At 43.3% G+C, this 21,427-nt stretch overlaps 1 protein-coding gene across 1 annotated transcript; it reads left to right on the top strand.

Annotated features, from left to right (window-relative positions):
* The first annotated feature begins 8,869 nt into the window (after positions 1-8,869).
* Positions 8,870-21,207, top strand: LOC137231221 (B-lymphocyte antigen CD20-like). The gene is made up of 7 exons (XM_067751732.1): positions 8,870-8,982; positions 15,099-15,261; positions 15,711-15,830; positions 17,001-17,057; positions 18,781-19,017; positions 19,992-20,093; positions 20,968-21,207. Exons 2-7 carry the CDS (start codon positions 15,115-15,117, stop codon positions 21,205-21,207), a joined length of 903 nt encoding a protein of 300 aa, XP_067607833.1. The 5' UTR covers positions 8,870-8,982; positions 15,099-15,114.
* Positions 21,208-21,427: the final 220 nt, after the last annotated feature.

The following is a 21,427-nucleotide window of genomic DNA, read 5'->3' as shown; positions in this document are numbered from 1 at the left end:
ATTTATGACAAAGGAGCCAAGAATATACAATGGGGAAAGGACAATCTCTCCAATAAATGGTGTTGGGAAAAACCAGACAGTCACTTGCAAAAGAATAAAACTGGACCACTATCTTACACCATACACAAAAATAAACTCAAAATGGATTAAAGACTTGAATGAAAGACCTAAAACCATAAAACTCCTAGAGGAAAACATAGGTGGTAATCTCCTTGACATTGGTCTCGGTAATGATTTTTTGGATTTGACACCAAAGCAAAAGCAACAAAAGCAAAAATAAACAAGTGGAACAAAATCAAACTAAAAAGCTTCTGCACAGAAAAGGAAACCATCAATAAGGTAAAAAGTCAACCTATGGAATAGGAGAAAATATTTGCAAATAATATATCTGACACAGATCTAATATAGAAAATATATTTGAAAAGCCAATCAACTCAACAGCAAAAAATAAATCCAATTAAAAAATGGGAAGAGGGTCTGAATAGATATTTTTTTCCAGAGGACATACAAAAGGCCAATAGGTACATGAAAAGATGCTCAGCATCATGAATCATCAGGAAAATGCAAATCAAAACCACAATGAGATATCATCTCACACCTGGCAGAATGGCTATTTATCAAAAAGACAAGAAATAACAAGTGTTAGCCAGAATGTGAAGAAAGGGGAACCCTTGTGCACTGTTAGTAGGAAAGTAAATTAGTGCCACCACTATAGAAAACAGTATGGAGGTTGCTAAAAAAAAATTAAAAATAGAACTACTGTATGATCTAGCAATTCCACTCTGGTATTTATCCAAAGTTAACTAAAACAGTAACTCAAGAAGTGTACCCCCATGTTCACTGCAGCATTATTTACAATAGCCAAGACATAGAAACAACCTAACTGTCCACTGATGGATGAATGCATAAAGAAAATATGATACACACACACACACACACACACACACACACACGAATATTATTCAGCCATGAAAAAGAAAGAAATCCTACCATTTGCAACAACATGGATGGACCTTGAGAACATTATGCTGAGTGAGATATGTCAGACATTGAAAGACAAATACTGTATGATATCGCTTATACATGGAATCCAAAGAAGTCAAATTTATAGAAACAGAGTAGAATGGTGTTTACCACGGGCTGGTGGGTGGGAGATTTGGGGGGACATTGGTCAAAGGGTATAAACTTCCATTTACAAGATGAATAAGTGCTGGAGATCTAATCACAGCATAGTGATTACTGTTAACACTACTGTATTACATACTCCAATGTTGTTAAGAGATTAGATTGTAAATGTTCTCATCACAAAAAAGAAATGATAATTATGTGATGTGACGAGTGGTGGCTAACAAACACTAAGGTGTGATATATAAATGCATCAAATCAACACGTTGTACACCTTCAACTTACACAATGTTATATGTCAACTATATCTCCATTTTTTAAAAAAAGTAAGTGAAAATGCAAGGCACAGAATGGGAGATAATCTCCTCAATACATGTATCTGACAGAGGACCCATATGCAGAATATATTAAGCACTCCAGAAAATAAATAATAAAAAGACCAAAAAATAAATGAGTAAGACCTGAAGAAGCAGTTCACAAAGAAAGACATACCAATAGCTAGTGGGCATGTAAGTATGTGCTCAACATTATTAATTACCAAAGAAATGCAAATTAAAATCACAATTAAGATACCACTGCACACACACCAGAATGACTTTAATTAAAAGAACTGGCAAAACCAAGTGCTGGCAGGAATGTGAAGCAAATGAAATTCTTATCCATTTTTGGCGGGAGTGTAAAATGGTTCAACCACCTTGGAAAATTATTTGGTAGCTTTTAACAAAATTAAGCATAGACCTATTTTATGTCTCAGAAATACACACAAGAATGTTCTTGGGAAATCTATTCATAGCAATTAAAAACTTGAAACAATTCAAATGTCTATCAGCAACACAGTGGCTGAACAAACTGTGACTATTCAAACAATAGGATACTGATGCATGCGGCAACATGGATGAAATTCAATCCATTATACTGAACAAGCAAATTCAGATACAAAAATTGACAGGCAAATTTAACAAATGGTGTTTGAAATCAGAATAGTGGTTCCCTCTAGAGGGGGTAGGGAGATTGACTAGGAAGAGACACTAGAGGACTTACTGAGTGATGGAAATGTATGATATAGCTGATCTAGAAAGCAAAAAAGGGTAAAAAATATATACATTTACATTAAAAGTCTGGCATGATAAAAGAATTGGTAAACTATTTTTAAAGCAGACAACAGCAACGTTTTAATGTTTTTATATACAAAGAGAAAACAGAAGTGACAAAAAGTCAAGAACACAATGACAAAATAGGCGAAGATTATGAGGAAGGAACAGAAATGCAAATGTAACAGCCAAAGACGGAGTGATGCTCAAATTCAACAGTAGGGAGGCGTCGAGTAAATTAACAATGGGCTAGGATTTACATACACTTGATTGGCAAAAACTAAAGAGACATAAAAAATTACCACTGGCAGGGAAACGGTGAAAAGGATGCTCCTGTATTGTGTATCAGTGGTAGAAATGTGAACTGTTACTACCTTTTTGAAAAGCAAGGAGACATTCACTTATATGAAAGATACACATAACTTTAACCCAGGTAGCCATCCCCACAGCAATTACATCACCTATAATATAAGGATATGGTGCAAGAATGCTTATTGCAGCATTGTTCAGAGTAGCAAAAACAAAAAACAGGCAAAAACACCCAAACAAACAAAGAGCAGAAAAGAAGAGGAGAAAGAGGAAATAAATTCTTTCCTGTCACTAAAGAATAAATGAATTATGGTAACTACACCAAGAGATACTATGTGACTCTAAAATAAACAATTGTTCAACCTAGAGTCAAAACATGCAAATATGACTGCAGAACAGAATGTTAACCATATTCACCTTTACAAACCTTTGCCAGCAAAATACAAGTGTGTCCAGCCTCTGGGCTACTAAGGAGGTGTGCGTCCCTGTAGGCGCTCTTAGTTATCAAAATACAAAATATTTTAAAGGTCTTTAGTGGTAACAAAAAGAACACAAGAAGTTACTATTAGCGTCTTTTGATGTGTCTTCTTCTGTATTTTCCTCTTTTTCTGAGCCTGTAGTTTTCTCTTCTCCCTTTTTTCTTTCCTTTTCTATTTTTGCTCCTTTTTCATGCTTCTTAATCTTTCTTTCTCCTTCAACAGACCACTTTTTTTTTTTTTTTTTTTTTTTGTGGTACGCGGGCCTCTCACTGTTGTGGCCTCTCCCGTTGCGGAGCACAGGTTCCGGACGCGCGGCTCAACGGCCATGGCTCATGGACCCAGACGCTCCGCGGCATGTGGGATCTTCCCGGACCGGGGCACGAACCCGTGTCCCCTGCATCGGCAGGAGGACTCTCAACCACTGCGCCACCAGGGAAGCCCAGACCACTTCTTTAATATTATTTCTTTGTATTGCATATATTTGTGAAATGGAGTATTTCCTACACGTAATTTAGAAAGTAGATGATTTTGTATAACGTTCTCTAGAAAATAACATGCTGTTCTATACTGTGCTCTGCTGTGCCACGCTGCACCATACTGTGCTAAAATAGCTGCATGCTCTCATGATCCTCCAGTCATTTGATTCCTAAGCATCAGATACACTTGAGACACGTGGAAGAGCTTTTCTTACCTGGGCACTGACTGCTACCTCATCATCATCAGAAATTACTATTATATTAGTATTACTGTACTAATACCATGACTCTTTTCTCTTCTTCTTCTGTTACAGGGAATTTTGATTAAGTTGATGGCCTTCAGCATTATTGAATTATTCATTTCCCTGTCTTTCTCAATTTTGAGGGGACCCGCTGACCGTGGTGATTGTGAGGAATGCTGTTGACTAGCGCTGTGAGAATAAACACGTGATATAATATTATTGAGAGATGAATTATGCTTGTGAGGAAAAGCCAGGAGGAACATAGAATCTTAAGGCCGGCGACTCCTTGAAGCAAAGGGGAGTGACTCAACGGAGTGGGGTCTGGGAACATTTTGGCTGATAAAACACATCCTGCCTCTTTGTAAGGCCATCTCCTCCTCTCCCCAAATCACATGGTCGCCTTGCTGTCACCTCCTTTGTTAGTCATGCATTCACTGAACAAAAGGACAGCAACGTAGGGTTGGTTGTCACGGTTTAAACAGAGAAATGAACCGGAACCCAGGGTGTGGCGAGACCAGGTCCAAGATGTCTCCTGCTGCTTTCTCCAAGAGACTCTACCTAGGGGTTCCTGCTCCACTGCTGTGTGGAAAGATGAGTCGGCTGGAAGAATGGCTTGGCCCACAGGTTCTACATGGATCAATGTTAGCCACTTATAACAACTAGAATCGTTAACAATAATTAGGGCAAATATTGGTGGAAGCCACTACAAGGTTCCAGGTGCCACGCTAAGCGCTCATTTAATCTCACAAAAATCTAAGGGGCAAATTTGCTTATTATACTCATTTTACAGGCGATGAAGCTGAAGCACAGAGAGGGTAAGTCACGTACCCAAGGTCACAACGTGTGCAACGGCAAAGTCATGGTATCAACAGCGGGTCTGGCTCCAGATCCCAAGGTCTTACTCTCTATACCAACATACCAATGTCTCTCCAACTTTTGGTCTCAGAACCCCTTGACACTCTGAAAAATTATTAGACTCATTACACATTAATACAAGTAACATTTTTACTAAAATAACTCTATTTTCCAAAATAAAAAAATTTAGTGTGGAGAGTGGCACTGATATATAGTTTTGCAAATCTCTTTTTATTTTTAGGTTACTTGACACTCTTTTATTTTTTTAACTTTATTAAGTTGTAGTTTATTCACCAAAAAAACTGCACACTTTTCACGCGTGCATATGCCCCAGTACCATCACCATCACCAAGGTACTAAGCACATCCACCACCTCCAACATGTTCCTTGTGTTCTTTTGTGAGGCTCTGGTCTTGGTTTTTTGTAGAAAACACTTAACATGAGGTCTATGCTCTTAACCTATTTTCAAGTGCACAATTCTGTATTATTAACTATAAATACTCTGCTGTACAGCAGATCTCTAGAATTGACTCATCTTGTGTAACTTTACACCCACTGAAAAACAAATCCACATCTAATTTGACTGCACATTCAAGGGGAACTTTTAGGAGGCCCAGTGCACCGCACACCACCACATACCGATTAAATCAGAATGCGGTGAGAGCCGAACATCGGTAACTTGTGAAGGTTCCCAGGTGATTCCAATGCAGAGCAAAGCTTAGGAACCACTGCTTCACTCTGGCTTAACAGAAGACAGCTGGATTCTCTGGGCTGCTTTTGCATTCAACCTGTCCTAGTGTCGCACGTTCTGCAGCCCGTGGAGAATACTGCTGTAAGCCCGTGCAAAGGGGAAAAAACCTTAGCATTATGATGAGAATTGTTCTGAGGTCACAGACCCCCTACAAGGGTCTCAAGAACTCCCGGAGATTCCCAGACCACCCTTTAAGAACAGCTGCCTGACGTTATACTGCCTTCCACTGACAGAATACCTGAGAAGTGTTAAGGATCTTACCTCTATCATCATCTCCGTTACTTGTCACGACCGCCCTCTGACAGAGGTATAACTAGCCCATGTCACAGACGTGACACTGAAGCTCAAAGTGGTTAACTTGTCTGAGGCCACAAAAGCGAGTATGATTTAGAACAAGGATGTGATTCAAGACCCCTGACTCCAAATCCTATTATCCTCTGCCTCTTTCGGCATAGAGAAAACTCAGCACACTCAAAGGATAACCTAGCAGGCTTTCATTTCTGCTACAAACTGGGAGGAGAAAGGCCTACAGTTGCATAAGTGAAGGCAGGGGATGGGGGGCAGTGGGGTTCCTATGAAAAATATCTGGCAGCCCAGGAAGGTTCTGACGGGTGGGGTTTGAGATATATTTAAGGGTGAGAGGCCTGGTCACCTAATGGTAAATAAGGGTTTTTAAGTCAGGCCTGGGTTTAAATGTTGGTTTTGCCATTTAAAGTAAAGTGACTTGAACAAGTTATTTAACCTTTGTGAGCCTTATATTCCTCCACTAAAATGTAATAACAACACTTACCTGATGCGTTTTCTGTGAGCCTTAAATGAAACATGTGAACTGATTCTGTGAATGTCTGGAACTTAAAAAACCGCTCAGAAAATGGTAGGTTTTCTTTTAAATTTATAACTGAAGTTTTCTTGCTTCCCAAACATCACTGTCACTTACTATGTGACTTTGAGCCAGTCTCCCCCGAAGTTCCCACTGAACTTTGGTTTCCACAATTACAACACTGTAGGTGTTATATGGACAATGCCTGGCATATAAGCAGATAGTCAACTAATGTTTTTTTTTTAATGTAAAGTAGTCCCTCGGAACAGAAGGAAGGCCTCATAAACTACAAAGCTCTTAAATACTCGAAATTACATTTTCCTTAGTAGTAATTATTTTTTATAAAGACAACATTGGGACTTTCCAACTTAAAACCAAGTTCTATTTGCAAAAGGATCTTTATAGTTTCACCTCCGAGGGACCCTGCGTCTCCTTTACCAATTCTCTGAAACCAAAACCCTCTAACACCGAATGATTCTGGGTACCGATGCCTTGTCGAACAGTTGGGAACACACCATAATATTACTTTCTGATACTGGATAGCATTGTGATAGTCATCTGGATGGGAGAAAAAAACCACATCAGGACCACCGGCTCTCACAGCACCACAGAGAACATGGCAGTCAGAAAAACCAGTCCTGCTTTCCAGAGACGCACAGGACAAGGGCGGAATAGGGCAAGGACACAAACAATTACGACGTAGAATGTAGTTCTCATAAGAGTGGCAAAATGTCTCAAGGATAAAAAAGATGGGAGCGTTAGGAGGTGGGGGGAATAAAAGAAAGACAAATTCCTATGAGGCAAATATTAACTTAATAAAAGGTTAGTTAATAAACTTCGATGGAGACTTTAAGGAAGCAATGATCCTTTGGAAGCAGGAAAGCCACTAGACAATCACAAGAGGTTTAACCGAGAGAGAGAAATATTAGATGTGTAACAGACCTAATAAAATATGCTCAAACATTACAGTGGGGAAAAAAGATGGAATAAATAAAGTCCTACTGAATCCAAATCCAGATCATAGGAGGATTTCAACACAAACACTGAAAGGTCAATTAATCCAAATTGGCAACAAGGTGAACGTTTATATAAATTCAAATTCAAGCTTATTACAGGAAGAATCACACATAAAGCCACCTACATCTGATCTCACTGTAGCAAACCAGAGTAGCAAACACCCCAAGACAGGCTTGGGGAAAAACACAGGGCCTACACAGAGATAAGGATGTGAAAAATCCGGTTGTGAAACCCCAATTCAACCCTCATTCATGCATGGCGTTTGCCAAGTTCTGACCTGCTCCCACAGTCACTGAAATGAAGGCACACTCCTCCAGCCACCCATAATCCAGGACTCAGACCTCCGGCCTCACAATCATCCACAACTCAGACCCTGTGTCATCAGCATCCCTACGCCACCAACCATTCAAGCACTTCAGCAGATATTCATAGACCCACGACCGGAACCTTAAATGGGTGGCGGATCTTATGTTTCCACTTCTCTTCTCTCTATAGCATTAATGAGAGGTGACCCCCTGGCTCCTACCTGTGTATACTTGATGGCAGCAAGTTCTCTATTCAAACGTTAGCCTGTTCCACTAACGAACTGCTCCAATGGTGGGTGGGGACATGGCATTTTTTTCTATGTTGCCCCCAAATCAGCCTCTCCAGAATGACTTTTACCCATTGGTTCTAACCCTCTGATTCCAAACCATCTTAAAGAAAAGAGAGGCAGAGGGAGAAATAGAGAAGAGAGGAGAGAGAGTGAGAGAGAAGATATGAACGAACCTCAGATTCAGCAACAGAGCTGCCATGTTTCAGCCCTTTAGACTAGGCAAACGATTACCTAACTACAGCCCTGGGTCGCTAACGAAATACATCAATGGATAAGAAGATTACCAAGTAAGAAAAATCCAAAATATGAACATAAAGGTTGTATATGGTAGCGCAGTGGATACAATACCTTTGGGCAAAACTTTCTTTGATGCGTCTCCCAAATGTTTACTCTCCTGGCCACCAGCTTCCTCCGTTTCCTCACCTGATCTAGCGCTGGGCTTGATGGCCACACAGCTCTGGCCCCGACTGAAAAGAGAGGGGACACTAGGGTACTAGACAGATGGAGGGAAAAGGTGGGTTTGTAGGTAAAAGTACTATTTCAATGTACATCCACAAATATGGAACTCTAGCCTCAAGCTTCTGGGGACATGTTCCACAGCACCAAAAGATATTTTTAGGCCATTTCTACTAAATTCAACACGAGACATACACGGTCCCACTCGAACCCTAAGTGTGGGCAAATGAGGATGACATTTGCAGAAGATACACACAACACTTCCAAGGGTACGGGCTTAATGATTCTTCAATCTCTCTGCATGGATGCCTCCTTCCCACCCACCCATTCCTAAGAAAGTAACAGAAAAAGGTAAAAGTCCTAACAGCCCATCTTTGCAGAATTTCTAGAGCCCTTCGTGCCCTTGGGGACCCCCCATCCACACCTGCTTACAGGGTGGGGGCCTACATAGTTCTTCTAATTAAGGCAGCGTAAAGTACGCCCGGCAGTCCCCTGGGATCTTTTTCAAGAAGTGAAACCTCCTGGTAAGGCAGAAACTTTTTTGTATATCCTCTTCAGCTCTGATAAGTGTGTATTAAACTAAAGTAATTGGGGCAAAACCCAAGGTAGCAGAAGCCACTAATTTCCTGTCACCTGGTATCTATCAGCAATCCCAGGCCTGGTCCATCTCACTTGCCCGCTGTGTGCTCGAGAACCTAGCTGTCTAAGCGAACTCAGCCGCAAGCATCCACGTCAGCCCTTGAGCCTTAAGACCTTGGAGACTCAGGTAAGGAATCCATTTGCTTTGCTTAAGTGTCTAAAAGGGAGTGACAGAGAAGGCATAGGATGGTTTGGGAGACTGGAGATTCTTGGCTTTAATTCTAGGGCTTCCCTGGTCAGGTCTTCTGATAGTGTCATCATTTGAGGAAAGGCGATACCAAGGCCTGCTGTCCGTCCACCTACTACCTTAACCACTCACTCACTCTCTCTCTCTCTCTAGAATGACCCTGGCCCATCTACAAAAGTAGTAAATTGCCTCATGTAGATTAAAGCACGGTTACTACCTGCTGGGCTCAAACCTGAGCTCCGCCATCCACAAGCCCTATAACCTCAGGCAAGTTACTAAACCTCTATGCTCCTCGGTTTCCTCACCTATAAAGTGGGGGCAGTAGTAATACCCACTGCGTTATGAAGAATAAATGAGCTAAAATCCTGACGCTCTTAGAACAGCCTCGAACCAAATAAGAAAATAAACAGTCACGGCTGTAACGAAAATAACTCCACGCCTCTCGCTTTAAATGCTTTTGTCTCCAAGGCTATCCCACTACATGTGAATACCCCTAGATGTTGTTAAGCCTCTCAGGAGAACATTTTCTGGAGGGGATTGGTGGACACCAAATCGAGCACAAAACCCTGCCTCAAATCCGTCACAGAAACCGAGAGAGAGAGTGGGCACTGGAGACTAGAGGAAGATCTGATGAAGGCCGACAAAGACGACCTCTAACCCTGCCGTCACGGTCTCCCGAAACCAGTTTATAACATTCCCTTCCCCTGTTTCCCATAACATGGCTTGATCGCACTGACTGACAGGTGAGATGAAATCAATCACCTTTTGGTCCGACATCCTGAGTGTCTGTAAACCTGTCCAGAGGAAGTAGTTCAGTTTAATGTTCAGTTTACCGTTCAGTTTACCATTTCTTGAGCTCATAGTATATAGGAAACAGGTTCCCTGCGTAATCCTAGTAAGACGTTCCCAAAAGGAATTTACACTCCATTAGAGGGACTAACAATATGACATGAGAAAGAGAACCCTTGGTGACAAGTAAGGAATGCAAAGAGCTGTGGGCTTTGAAGGAGAATTCCTGGCCAGGAAGAGCCTCCAGTGATGTGAATGTCTGATGGGCAGCGGCACTGAAAGTGAAGGGGGTGGGAGGAGAAGCATTTCAAAGTTGAGACGGTTCAAAGAAGAAAGCGGGAGAGGCATCCAGACCAGTGGCTCTGTGGGGAGTAGTGGGATGTGAGCTTAAGAAATTAGGTAGAGGCTGTGAGCGACCAGGTAAAGGGTTTTCCCCGGCAGGCAATGACAGATCAGAGATGAGTTCAAGTTCAGCGTCACTTCAGCAGGGATTTAAGGGAGTCTGATCTAGCTGCCTTGTGGAGGACGGGTTAGAAAAGAGAGAGACAGAAGGCAGAAAAGCAAGATTTCTGTGCTAAACCAGTAGAGGAAATGAGAGGAGAGGAAATGAGAATCAAACTCATGAGGTGACACTGGCACCTGCAAAATACGATACTTTACAGAGGTAGAAACTGCCTGACTTAGCTTCCATGTGGGAGATGAAGGAGCTGGAGCGGAATATGGCTCCAACTTTTTAAGCCTGGGTGACAGGGGTACAGATGTGAAGCCACCCGAGGGATGATGCCTGGCTTTGCAGCACGTTCTTTCTCTCGTGGAGCTTTTATGCCCCCACCTCGCAGCAGGCGGGGTCGTAGTGGCAGGCGGGATCTTGGTGGCCTGCAGGATCTTAGTTCCCCGACCAGGGATCAGATCTGTGCCCCCTGCAGTAGCAGCACAGAGTCTTAACCACTGGGATGCCCGGGAAGACCCTGCAGCACAGTCTTTGAAGAAGGAGGTTTCACCTGAGTGGCTCTGGCAGGAAGCAGCCGCGGAGTGTCGAGGAGTGAGTGTGTCGCGAGGAAGTGGAAGCAGAGAGGAAGCTTTTAAGACGCTGGGAGTATAGGACTGGGGAGACTGCGCAGTGGCTGGGACAGTCCTGGATTAAAGGAAGGGGTTTTGGGACTGGGGAGACACCACAGCACATTTTAATCGTAACAAAGTTTCCAGGGATGATAATTATTCTTTGAGCCTTTAGTAGTTTATAAATTGCAAATTATCTCATGTTCTCAAAACAAAACTTTGAATAGAGAGATCAGGTCACAACGGTAGCAAGCAACAGAGCTAGGACTAGCTCTTTCTGCTCAGTACTCCCCAAATATAGCAAGAGATTGAAGATGCAACCAATCTCATTGAAGGACTAACGACACAGTAGAAGGAGACAGGCTGTAGAGCAAAGGCAGAGGAAAAGGAAGTATTAAGAATGTTATTCCTCAGAGACAAGTGCACAGGAGGCCACAAGGGATGAAAATGCAAAACTATTTGAGCGGCAAAGGAGGAAGTGGAGGTAACAAAATCTGGGCAGCTTTGAACTTCTGAGTAAATGATGGAAGTATTAGACCTAAAGGTCATTATTCAAACCAAAGCCCATAAACGCTGTGAGATCTTCTTCAGTAGAAGGACATGGAAATAGTGGTGCCTTTTAAAAACCCAAGAAGATTTGCAGAAATTGCTGTAATAAAACAGGTCAGTGTCTGATAAACTGAGTCCTGATTTTAGTATAGTTCGGTGATAATAAAATCTTATGACCACATTTTGACCAATGTGATCAGTAACCACTACTAGTGTACCAACTAGTCTTTGAGCATAACTGTGTGGTGGAAAACACACAGTTGGGACAAACAGTCATGGTGAACAATTAAAGAAAAAAAATATATAGGGTAAGGCTACAGGACTCTACAATAACCTGATGAGTGTGTGGTCTAGTTTCACATATTCCCATAGAATAAAATGAATAAAATCTTTCATTACCCAGTCAGTCTACAATGACCTGGCATGCATATATATATACACACACACACACATATGCCAGAAAAAATGAAGTAGCACAGAGAAACAAGTATGTTTGTGTTTATAAACTATTTTACAGTGGTATGTGTTGAAGGCTTTGTAGAAATATAGTTGCCATAGTGAGACATCATCTTAAGAGAAATAAAATATTCCCCTCCAACGGTCATTACTGCCATTAGTCATGGCAGACAAAGCCCAAGGAGGACTTGTTTACACAAAAGGTTTATCTGACTAATAATATAGACACAGCCTTAGGCAGATGAAAAGTGAGGAGAAATGAAAACAATGGTAGTCCAATCATCTCCTTCTGTCCAGATAATTGATGACCTTTGCTTTATAAATTGTCCTCATTAAAAGGAGCCCTCTGGAGAGGAGTGTGGTAACCCTCAGCTCATTCCATACTTACCGTGGGAAAATTAATTAACCTCTCAGAACCCCCATTTCCACAACTGCAGAGAAAAAGAAACTTCCCACTTAGCAGGGAAGCTGTGGGAGCGTGGGAACTAACTAGCACAGAGCGGGCGCTCAGTGAACAACTCCAGCTGTGTGGTCCAGCCCGAGGTGCGGCAGAAAGAGCACGAGCCTCGGAGCCCTAGGGGCTGCCTTTCTGGTTCGGTTCCATCACTAAGTGCGAGGTCTTTAACTAGGCGTGTCTCATCCTTGGGCCACAGTCTCCTCATTTATCAAATGAACGGAATGGTTTCTAAGGTCTGACTGGCCCTAAAAACTCTGCCTGAATCCGTCTGTAAACACCTTAGTGGTCTATATTAAAATATTCCCTCCTGTTGGTGGTCTTGCGGGGTGGTTTGCGGTGCAAAGCGGATCCCTAAGAGCACACGACATCTGGTAATCTAGGGCTGGGGCAAAATCAGGTGTGAAGGACCCACAGCCTCCCCTCTTCCCCTTCAGCCATGGCCCAGACAGATACTCTGTTTTCAACCGATGTATAGTCATCCAAACCGCACATCTATTTGAAGGAAAAGGAGGAGATTCATAAGTGAAAGGCTGAATTCCTATTCCCCACGGGGGACAAAGCAGCCTGGTACCACAGATACCTTGTTGGCTAGGTCCAAGCCCTCATTTTAAATCTCTGATGGTTGTGTAACTTCGAACAAGTTACCTAACTTCTCGGTGCCCTTGTTACCCTTTCTACAAAACAGAGGCCACGATTCATCCCTCGTCTGCCCTGTGAGGCTCAGATGAGATGCCAGATGTGAAATGTCTTTGTTACTAGGAAGTGGGTACAGATGTGAGGCCTGGGAGACTCCCGGGCCCCTGTCTTCCAGCATACCTGCAGGTGCCCAGCCCTGCATGACTTTAGGAAGATAAGTAAGCTGGACAGACAGCTTTGGCCTCCAAGGCCCCTTACGTGACTTACAGTCAGTAAAGACAAGACCAAAATTGCGTCCCTAAAGAGAGATTTCCAGGTCCCAGGAAAGACCCAATAGAATTCATGTAAGTAACTGACATAAAGAAATGACTACTCAAGGGAATCAGGTGATAAGGAAGGTACAACAGTCTTAAAATGTTAGAGCTGGAAGGGGACATTCCTATTCAGAAACTGATCATCACGGAGGACGAATAGCATTTACTACTTCCTGCCTGTGTACTAGGCACTTTCACTTACGGTAACTTATTTATTTCTCACAACATGTCTCTGAAAGGGGTATTGTTCTCATTTTCAGATGGGAAAAGTAGAAACTACTGCTCCTAAAGGTAAAAATATTGAACAAGAACAAAAGCAGCTAATAATGATTCAGACATGGGTGCTTTTTTTTTTTTTTTTGCGGTACGCGGGCCTCTCACTGTTGTGGCCTCTCCCGTTGCGGAGCACAGGCTCCGGACGCGCAGGCTCAGCAGCCGTGGCTCACGGGCCCAGCCGCTCCGCAGCACGTGGGATCCTCCCGGACCGGGGCATGAGCCCGTGTCCCCTGCATCGGCAGACGGACTCTCAACCACTGCGCCACCAGGGAAGCCCCAGACATGGGTGTTTTGCATACATTTACTTCTTCAATAATATTCATGAAGAAACTACTAAATCCAGGCATAATTTTAAATACTAAACAACAGAGAACACAAGGAATTTATATTCTAGTGGGGAGAGACTGACAGTACACAAGCAAGCAAATACAGTAATTCCTCACAGGGATAAGTGCTACCAAATAAATAAAATGGGACGTTGTGAGAGAGATGCGTTGCGGATTGAGGGTTCAGGAAAGGCTTCTTTGAGAGGCTGACATTTGAGTTATCCCTGAACGGAAAGAAACCAGCCATGCACACACCATCAGCCCATTTAAGTCTCACAGCAACCCTATGAGATAAGAATGATTACTATCCCCATTTTACAGTTGAAGAAGTTGAGGCCCAGAGAGTTTAAAGAACTTACCCAGAGTTTCACAGCAAATAGAAGAATCATGATCTAAACCTAGGCAGTCTGATTCAGAGGCCACAGTCTCACACAGAACCTTCAAGAGCCTCCTTGAAGTGATTTACTCAAGGTGGCAGAGTTAGTGGGAGGAGGGAAGATTGACTCGGCCCCTCTCGACTCCAACAGTCTTCACCATCCTCCAGCATGGTGACTCTGGCCCATCCCAATGGACAAAAGCAGGTAAGCAAAGGGACAAGGACAAGCCCACACAAAACACATTTTCCAATATGAAAGCACAAGGAAAGCATCCAGAGATGACAGACACACAGAACACAGAGAATATGAGCGTGACGTTCTCGACAGAGAGAAAACACGTCCCAAATGTGTCTGTCAAGAATACTGGCAGGGGCTTCCCTGGTGGCGCAGTGGTTGAGAGTCCGCCTGCCAATGCAGGGGACACGGGTTCGTGCCCCGGTCCGGGAGGATCCCACGTGCCGCGGAGTGGCTGGGCCCGTGAGCCATGGCCGCTGAGCCTGCGCGTCCGGAGCCTGTGCTCCACAACGGGAGAGGCCACAACAGTGAGAGGCCCACATACCACACACAAAAAAAGAATACTGGCAGGGATCCCTGGGCCCATAAACCCTTGCATGAGATGCCCCCTCCAGATCCTGTCTTAGAACATGGCAGGAGGCCTTGCTTTAGATCCAAAGTCACTAGGAAGAGGCCGTGTCTGCCATCAGTGACACCCACAGAGAGAATACAGAGGGAAGTATTCAGGTGCACGACACGAGATAAAAGACAGCCAAGAATCCTGTTCCCTCTCCCCTCATTTTATTATTTGTTTTATTTTTAGGACTTTTGAGGGTGAAATGACGACGCCCAGAAATTCCATGAGTGGAGCTTTCCCGGCAGGCCCTATTGCCATGCAGCCTGTTCAGAAACTAATTCCCAGGAGGGTGCCTTCAGTGGTGGGCGCCACACAGAGCTTCTTCATGAGGGAATCTAAGGCTTTGGGGGTAAGTCAGTTGCCCTCCACTCCACATCCTAGGGACTCTCTGGCCTACAGAAGCAGATGCTTTAGGCCAGGTACAAAATTCAATCCGACTGGAAGGTATTTGATCCCACCTGAGGTGATCTTTATGTCTGACACAGGGGGCCAGATCAGGGACGTACAGAGAGACTATCGTGGTGATCTTATGCCCCCACTTGATCTTGAGGCTTGCACAGTTAGGGGTCTCCCATCCCAGGTCATCACCAGCATACCACATATACCTGCCTTGGAAATGCCCCAGGTGGTGGGGAAAACGAATCGGAACAAGACAAAGGTCTTGGCACCTTCACCACTTGCTTTGGACATCTTACACAGCCCCATCCAGGTCAGGAACCAGGGCTTCCGGCCTCACCTTCACTTTCTGACTTGACGATGACTTCAGTTCATCCATCAGTGCCCCTATTCTCTCCCCAGGCTGTCCAGGTTATGAATGGGCTCTTCCACATTGCCCTGGGCGGCCTCCTGTTGCTTCACGCGGAGGTCTATGCACCCATCTGTGTAACTTTGTGGTACCCTCTCTGGGGAGGCATTATGGTGAGTAAAAACTAACAACCATTTGGGGAGTGATACAGACAAAAAGGTTAAAAAGCTCCACAGGAATAGACCAGATTATTTCTGTGTTGAGGAAAGCGCAGGAGCAGGGAACAGGTTATCTGGTTGACGTGATTTAGTGGAAAGAGAGGTGGACTGCACGGAGCATGAATCCCATGGTTGAGAGTCCGTGGTCATGCTTCATGGGAATTCAGAGAAAGCTGCCCTACACGGATCTACACAGGGAGGAAAGACTTCTCAAAGCAGGACCTCTCCAAAGTCAATGTCCAGCATGAAGGGGGCTGGGTACTAGGCGTTTGGACTGTAGAGCATGGTGTTTCAGAAAGCAAACTTCCTCCCACCTGGTCCTTCCCTACAATTCTCTTTAGTTACTATCTCTCATGGTGAAATTAGTCCCATCCCAAAGAAATCTCCCCTCACTTATCAGCAGAGCAGTACTCCTTATGGCTGTTTCACGTGCCTGTTTTCCAAGCTGGTAACCCTGTCTGGATGTGGTATGGGACGGTGATGTTTTCATCACCATTACCCCTTCATAGATGCCACTATGAAGACAGGTCCAGGATTGAAATTTTCAGCACAAGGAGAGATGGAGTAGTGAAAGAGTTTCCTCCATCTTAGAGCTTGGATAGTAGAAAAGGAAGATGAGAAATAATGGCCACTTCCTGTAGCAGCCCATGTTTGAATGAAGTCCCTACGACATTCAGGCCAAGTATTTCTTCTACATCAATTCACTCATCATTGCCATCAACGCCATTTAAAACACTGTGAACTCCAAAGAGCAATTCCCCAAATTACAAAAAGGAAAACTGAAAATAAAACATTTAAATTCACAGTGTGAGTACTAATGGACATGGAAATGTGAATTCTGCCTCTGGTCTTACTATATTCCTAGTCACAGCTCCCCATCTGATTGAATAAAAGGCATGGACTGAATGGGATTGAGCCTGAATAAGGGAGAAATATGCTGAAAAATGAATAAATCCATTAAAAAGGACTGGATAGTTTAGTGAAAGTGGTTGAAAGTGTGGATAGCTTTTTTACAACCAGTTCTCAATGTTAAAAAGTGATCTCCTTCTCTGCCCCTCTCTCTCTCTCTGCTGCTTCTCCCATCTCGCCCCTGCCCTTCCCCACCCACCACCTCTCTTTTTACAGTATATCATTTCTGGATCACTCCTGGCAGCAGCGGAGAAAAACTCCATGAAGAGTTTGGCAAGTAATCGTATGTCCTTCTTTCCCACACATCAGAGAAGTAGCTATTTTCTCAGTTGAAAAGAAGGACCCTTGAAGACCTTTGGAGTTACAGTAGCACTGAGTTATCGCTCAATCCTAAGAAGCAAAAGATCCTCTATGATGCCGTTGTGATTTCATTCATAAAAAACATGGAAATGAGATATTCATGGAAACAGAATTAAAGGCAGATCGTTGAAGAGCATGCTTATGGTCTTAGGAATGTGAGATGCTGTGTGAGACTGAGATCTCTTTGAAAATCTTGTCATTTCTCTCAGACCAGCATTTAGGAAAACTGTGTAATCAACGCTATGACTGACTCAAGTCCTAGTTAACCTTCAGCTGTAACCCTGGGCAAGTCAGTTTACCCCTATGTACCTCTGAGTTTTATTTTATTTTTTGCGGTACACGGGCCTCTCACTGTTGTGGCCTCTCCCGTTGCGGAGCACAGGCTCCGGATGCGCAGGCTCAGCGGCCATGGCTCACGGGCCCAGCCTCTCTGTGGCACGTGGGATCTTCCCAGACCAGGGCTCGAACCCGCGTCCCCTGCATCGGCAGGTGGACTCTCAACTACTGTGCCACCAGGGAAGCCCTGTACCTCTGAATTCTAACCTATAAAATGGAGATAATAGTCTTTGCTACCGTATGAAACTCTCCTGAGGATAAAATGGAGTAATATATATGAGGGTGCTTCAGACGCTATAAAGAGCTAGAGTGGTTTGTGCATATAACCCCTCAGGACACATTTACACCCAGAAAGAACCCCTGATTCTGTACAGGTCAAGAGCTCACCAGCAAGCTTCCTTCTTCAGCTTCTCTCCACTTACTAAGCTATCACTAATTTGAGTCGCTTCCGAAGTCAGTGGAGATGGAGGAGATTGAGATGACTCCTGGCTAGAGGTGGTCTGACAAACTCAGCTTGGGGGGAAAGAAAAACTGTTTATGAAGATCAAGTTGTATTTATTCTCCAAATACAGTCAGTCCTACTGACTTGCCACCTGTAGGTCATACAACCAGGGATGAAATATGTGTGTCTTAAGATAATCGTCAACAACCCCACACCATTATGGTACTTTCTGCACATACCTTCTTGTTTCGAACTCTTATCATCCCGGCAAGGTAGCACACTCACACTGACATCCTCTTACCTGTGCTGCCCGGAGACATCAGCCTTAATTGTATTTTGAAAGATGCTAGACTGGGGCTGACTGCAACCTGGGGCAAGAGGGAGGGAATAGGTGTTACCATTTGCTTGTTTCCACTTGATGGTGCAGACCTAGAGGGGTCTATGTGCTCTTTCCCTACCTATACCCACAATACCATCCTGCTTCACTGTGATCTAATCTGAATACTATTCATTTCATTTACTCAACAGTTGTGTCTTGAATGCCTACTAGTATTCTGGTGGCAGTGGCAGTGAAAGGAAGTACAAGGATTACTCCTAGGATGTTTTCTTGATGAACTGATTGGATGGTGGTGGCATAAATGAGATGGGGAAATCTGAGAAAGGGACAAGGTTCAGACATGAAGGTTTTCATTTTATAGTGACAAAGAGACTAAAAACAACTGAGAGAAATAGAACTTAGTATGATTTAGGTGTAGTGCCTTTCCGAGTCAGGGGAACGGGATCTGGAATTCCTTCCTAGCTTATATTCTTCAACTGGTAATTAAACTCAATTAATAAATCTTTATGTCTCTATTTCAGGTCAGAGGGAGAATAATAATGAACTCATTGAGCCTCTTTGCTGCTATTTCTGGAATAATTTTTTTGATCATGGACATATTTAATCTGACAATTTCCCACTTTTTTAAAATGGAGAGTCTGAACCTCACTAAGGCTCCCACACCATATATTAACATACACAACTGTGAACCAGCTAACCCCGCTGACAGAAACTCTCTAGCTATGCAATATTGTGACAGCATACGGTTTTTGTTCTTGGTAAGTGCGAAACTGGATTTATTTTCAGGGAGGAAGTATGGCATTTTTCTTATGACCATCAGCTCTAGATCCAGACTGTCTGTGTCTGCTACTTACTGCCTATATGGCATTCAGCAAGAATTCTGATCACACTGTCTCATTTTCTTCAACTGTAAAATGGGGAAGGTGATAGTATTTATTACTGTTTATAGTATTTATAGGGCTGTTTTGAGGGATGAGTTAATACATGGAAAGCACTTAGAACAGTGTCTGGTACAAAGAAAGTGCTATTTAAGTGTTTGCTTTAAAATTTATTATTATTATATTATTAACAGAAAATTTATTATTATTATTATTGATTAAGATGAACACTGAAGAACCTAAGTTGTAATAAACATCATTTGCCTCAAGGAGTTTTTTTTTTTTTGCGGTACGCGGGCCTCTCACTGCCGTGGCCTCTCCCGTTGCGGAGCACAGGCTCCGGACGCGCAGGCTTAGCGGCCATGGCTCACGGGCCTAGCCGCTCCGCGGCATGTGGGATCCTCCCGGACCAGAGCACGAACCCGTGTCCCCTGCATCAGCAGGCGGACTCTCAACCACTGCGCCACCAGGGAAGCCCCCTCAAGGAGTTTTTAGTGTAGAGTTTGAAGGGGAAAAAAATGCATCTCCCAAGTGTGGAGAGATTTCCTTAGTGCGATACCAGACCACCTAAAGCTGGATACAGTTCAATTTGGGACTCAATAATTGTTCTCGCCTACACAGAATTGATTCTTCAACTAATTATTACTGCTTTACTTTCTGTCAGCAACGTACACTATCTGTTATGTGCCAGGAGTTGTGCTAAGGGTTAGGGTTATGCAGATACGAGCAGTTCTCACAGTCAGTCATTATTTCCCTAAAGAATTGATCTTTTAGTCCACAGTCACTTACTGCGCACCAGCCATATTCTTACATTTTCATTATTACCTTTTCACCCTCACTTTTCTGTTCTTCAGGGCATTTTTGCAGTGATGTTGCTCTTTGCCTTCCTCCAGAAACTTGTGACAGCTGGCACTGTTGAGAACGAATGGAAAAAAATATGCTCCAGACCCAAAGCTGTAAGTAGAAGCCATGCTGTTCACAAACTCCCTGTAGGAAAATCACATCTACAAAGAGTCATTTATGGAGAGTGTAATCTGATGAGCCTGGGAACATCACGAAAAGTGATCCTAGCATATTTCTGGAAAGCAGAAAATACCAGTAATGGAGAAAAGTGTCTTGAAATCTGAAACAGGTTTAAAGGTTAGACAGAGGATACAGTCCTATGCTATGTACATCCTCTTACTAACCTTTTTGCTGGACTTCAAGTCATCCCTCTTGACTTCAGAATTCCATACTTAATGCATAAAAACAGGATGGCTGAAGGCTGATTAAAGCCACTATTTCTTGCACCTCATTTCTCAGTATTCCCTTCTCCTCCCCTCTTTCCTTCTAATCCCTCTTCCAAAACAATAGGTTCAAAGAGGCTCCACAATTGGGAGACATAAATATCCCAGTGACAGGTCTATTATCAACTGCTTCAGAACCATAGGATGTTAGCTTTGGAAGAGAATTTAGAAATCATCATCAATTCCTTCATTTTGCAGATGAGGAAGACAGGGTTGGAGAGAGAAAGTTACTTTCCCAAGGTTATCTCCAATAAAGGCCAGTCAAAACTAAAATCTAAATTCCTCTATTATTGCAGTGTTATTTCCCAGACACTGTGCGATCATTCCAGGCAAAGTGGCAAGTGTCTGCTCGCCTTGGGGATAAGCCTTGATAAGTGATTTGATAAGGATCTGAGCAGCTGGGAAATCAATCCTGGTACTGGGAAGCATATAGAAAATAACATGAATAGCATAAAAACCAGGAGGCATTTGATATTCATACAGATTGTTGAGAAATGTGCCAGTGATGAAGGTCAAGAAAAGTTGGTTCAATTTTGTGTTCCAGAACGTAGTTCTCCTGTCAGCAGAAGAAAAAAAGGAACAGGCAATTGAAATAAAAGAAGAAGTGGTTGAGCAGATTGAAATATCTTCCCAACCAAAGAATGAAGAGGACACTGAAATTATTCCAGTCCAAGAAGAAGAAGAAGAAGAAGAAGAAGAAGGAGAAGGAGAAACGGAAATAACATTTCCAGAACCTCCCCAAGATCAGGAAGCCTCACCATTAGAAAATGATAGTGTCCCTTAAACTAGTTTTTTTCTGTTTTGTTTTCTTTTTTTTTAGACATTAACATTCACAGCTTCCAAGAGACTTATTTACCCCCATTTCTGAAGGCACTCTGCATGCAGCCTCCATGTCGCTCTGGTCTTTGCATGGAGGGACCACAGCTCCCTTCGCCCCGTCCTCATTCAGAGGATGAACATAGGCCATTGTAGTAGACTGTATCATCATGTTTCTTGCTTAGGAC

The sequence above is a fragment of the Pseudorca crassidens genome, chromosome 9 (assembly GCF_039906515.1).
Source record: "Pseudorca crassidens isolate mPseCra1 chromosome 9, mPseCra1.hap1, whole genome shotgun sequence".
Taxonomy (NCBI): Eukaryota; Metazoa; Chordata; class Mammalia; order Artiodactyla; family Delphinidae; genus Pseudorca; species Pseudorca crassidens.
The sequence above is the reverse complement of the archived record's forward strand: the minus strand, read 5'-3'. Positions and strand labels throughout refer to the sequence as shown.

Coding starts and splice junctions, on each gene's coding strand:
- LOC137231221 (XM_067751732.1), top strand. CDS start 15,115: ATGACGACGCCCAGAAATTCCATGAGTGGAGCTTTCCCGGCAGGCCCT. Junction 15,831..17,000: donor CTCTCTGGGGAGGCATTATG/GTGAGTAAAAAC, acceptor CTCTTTTTACAG/TATATCATTTCTGGATCACT. Junction 20,094..20,967: donor TATGCTCCAGACCCAAAGCT/GTAAGTAGAAGC, acceptor TTTGTGTTCCAG/AACGTAGTTCTCCTGTCAGC.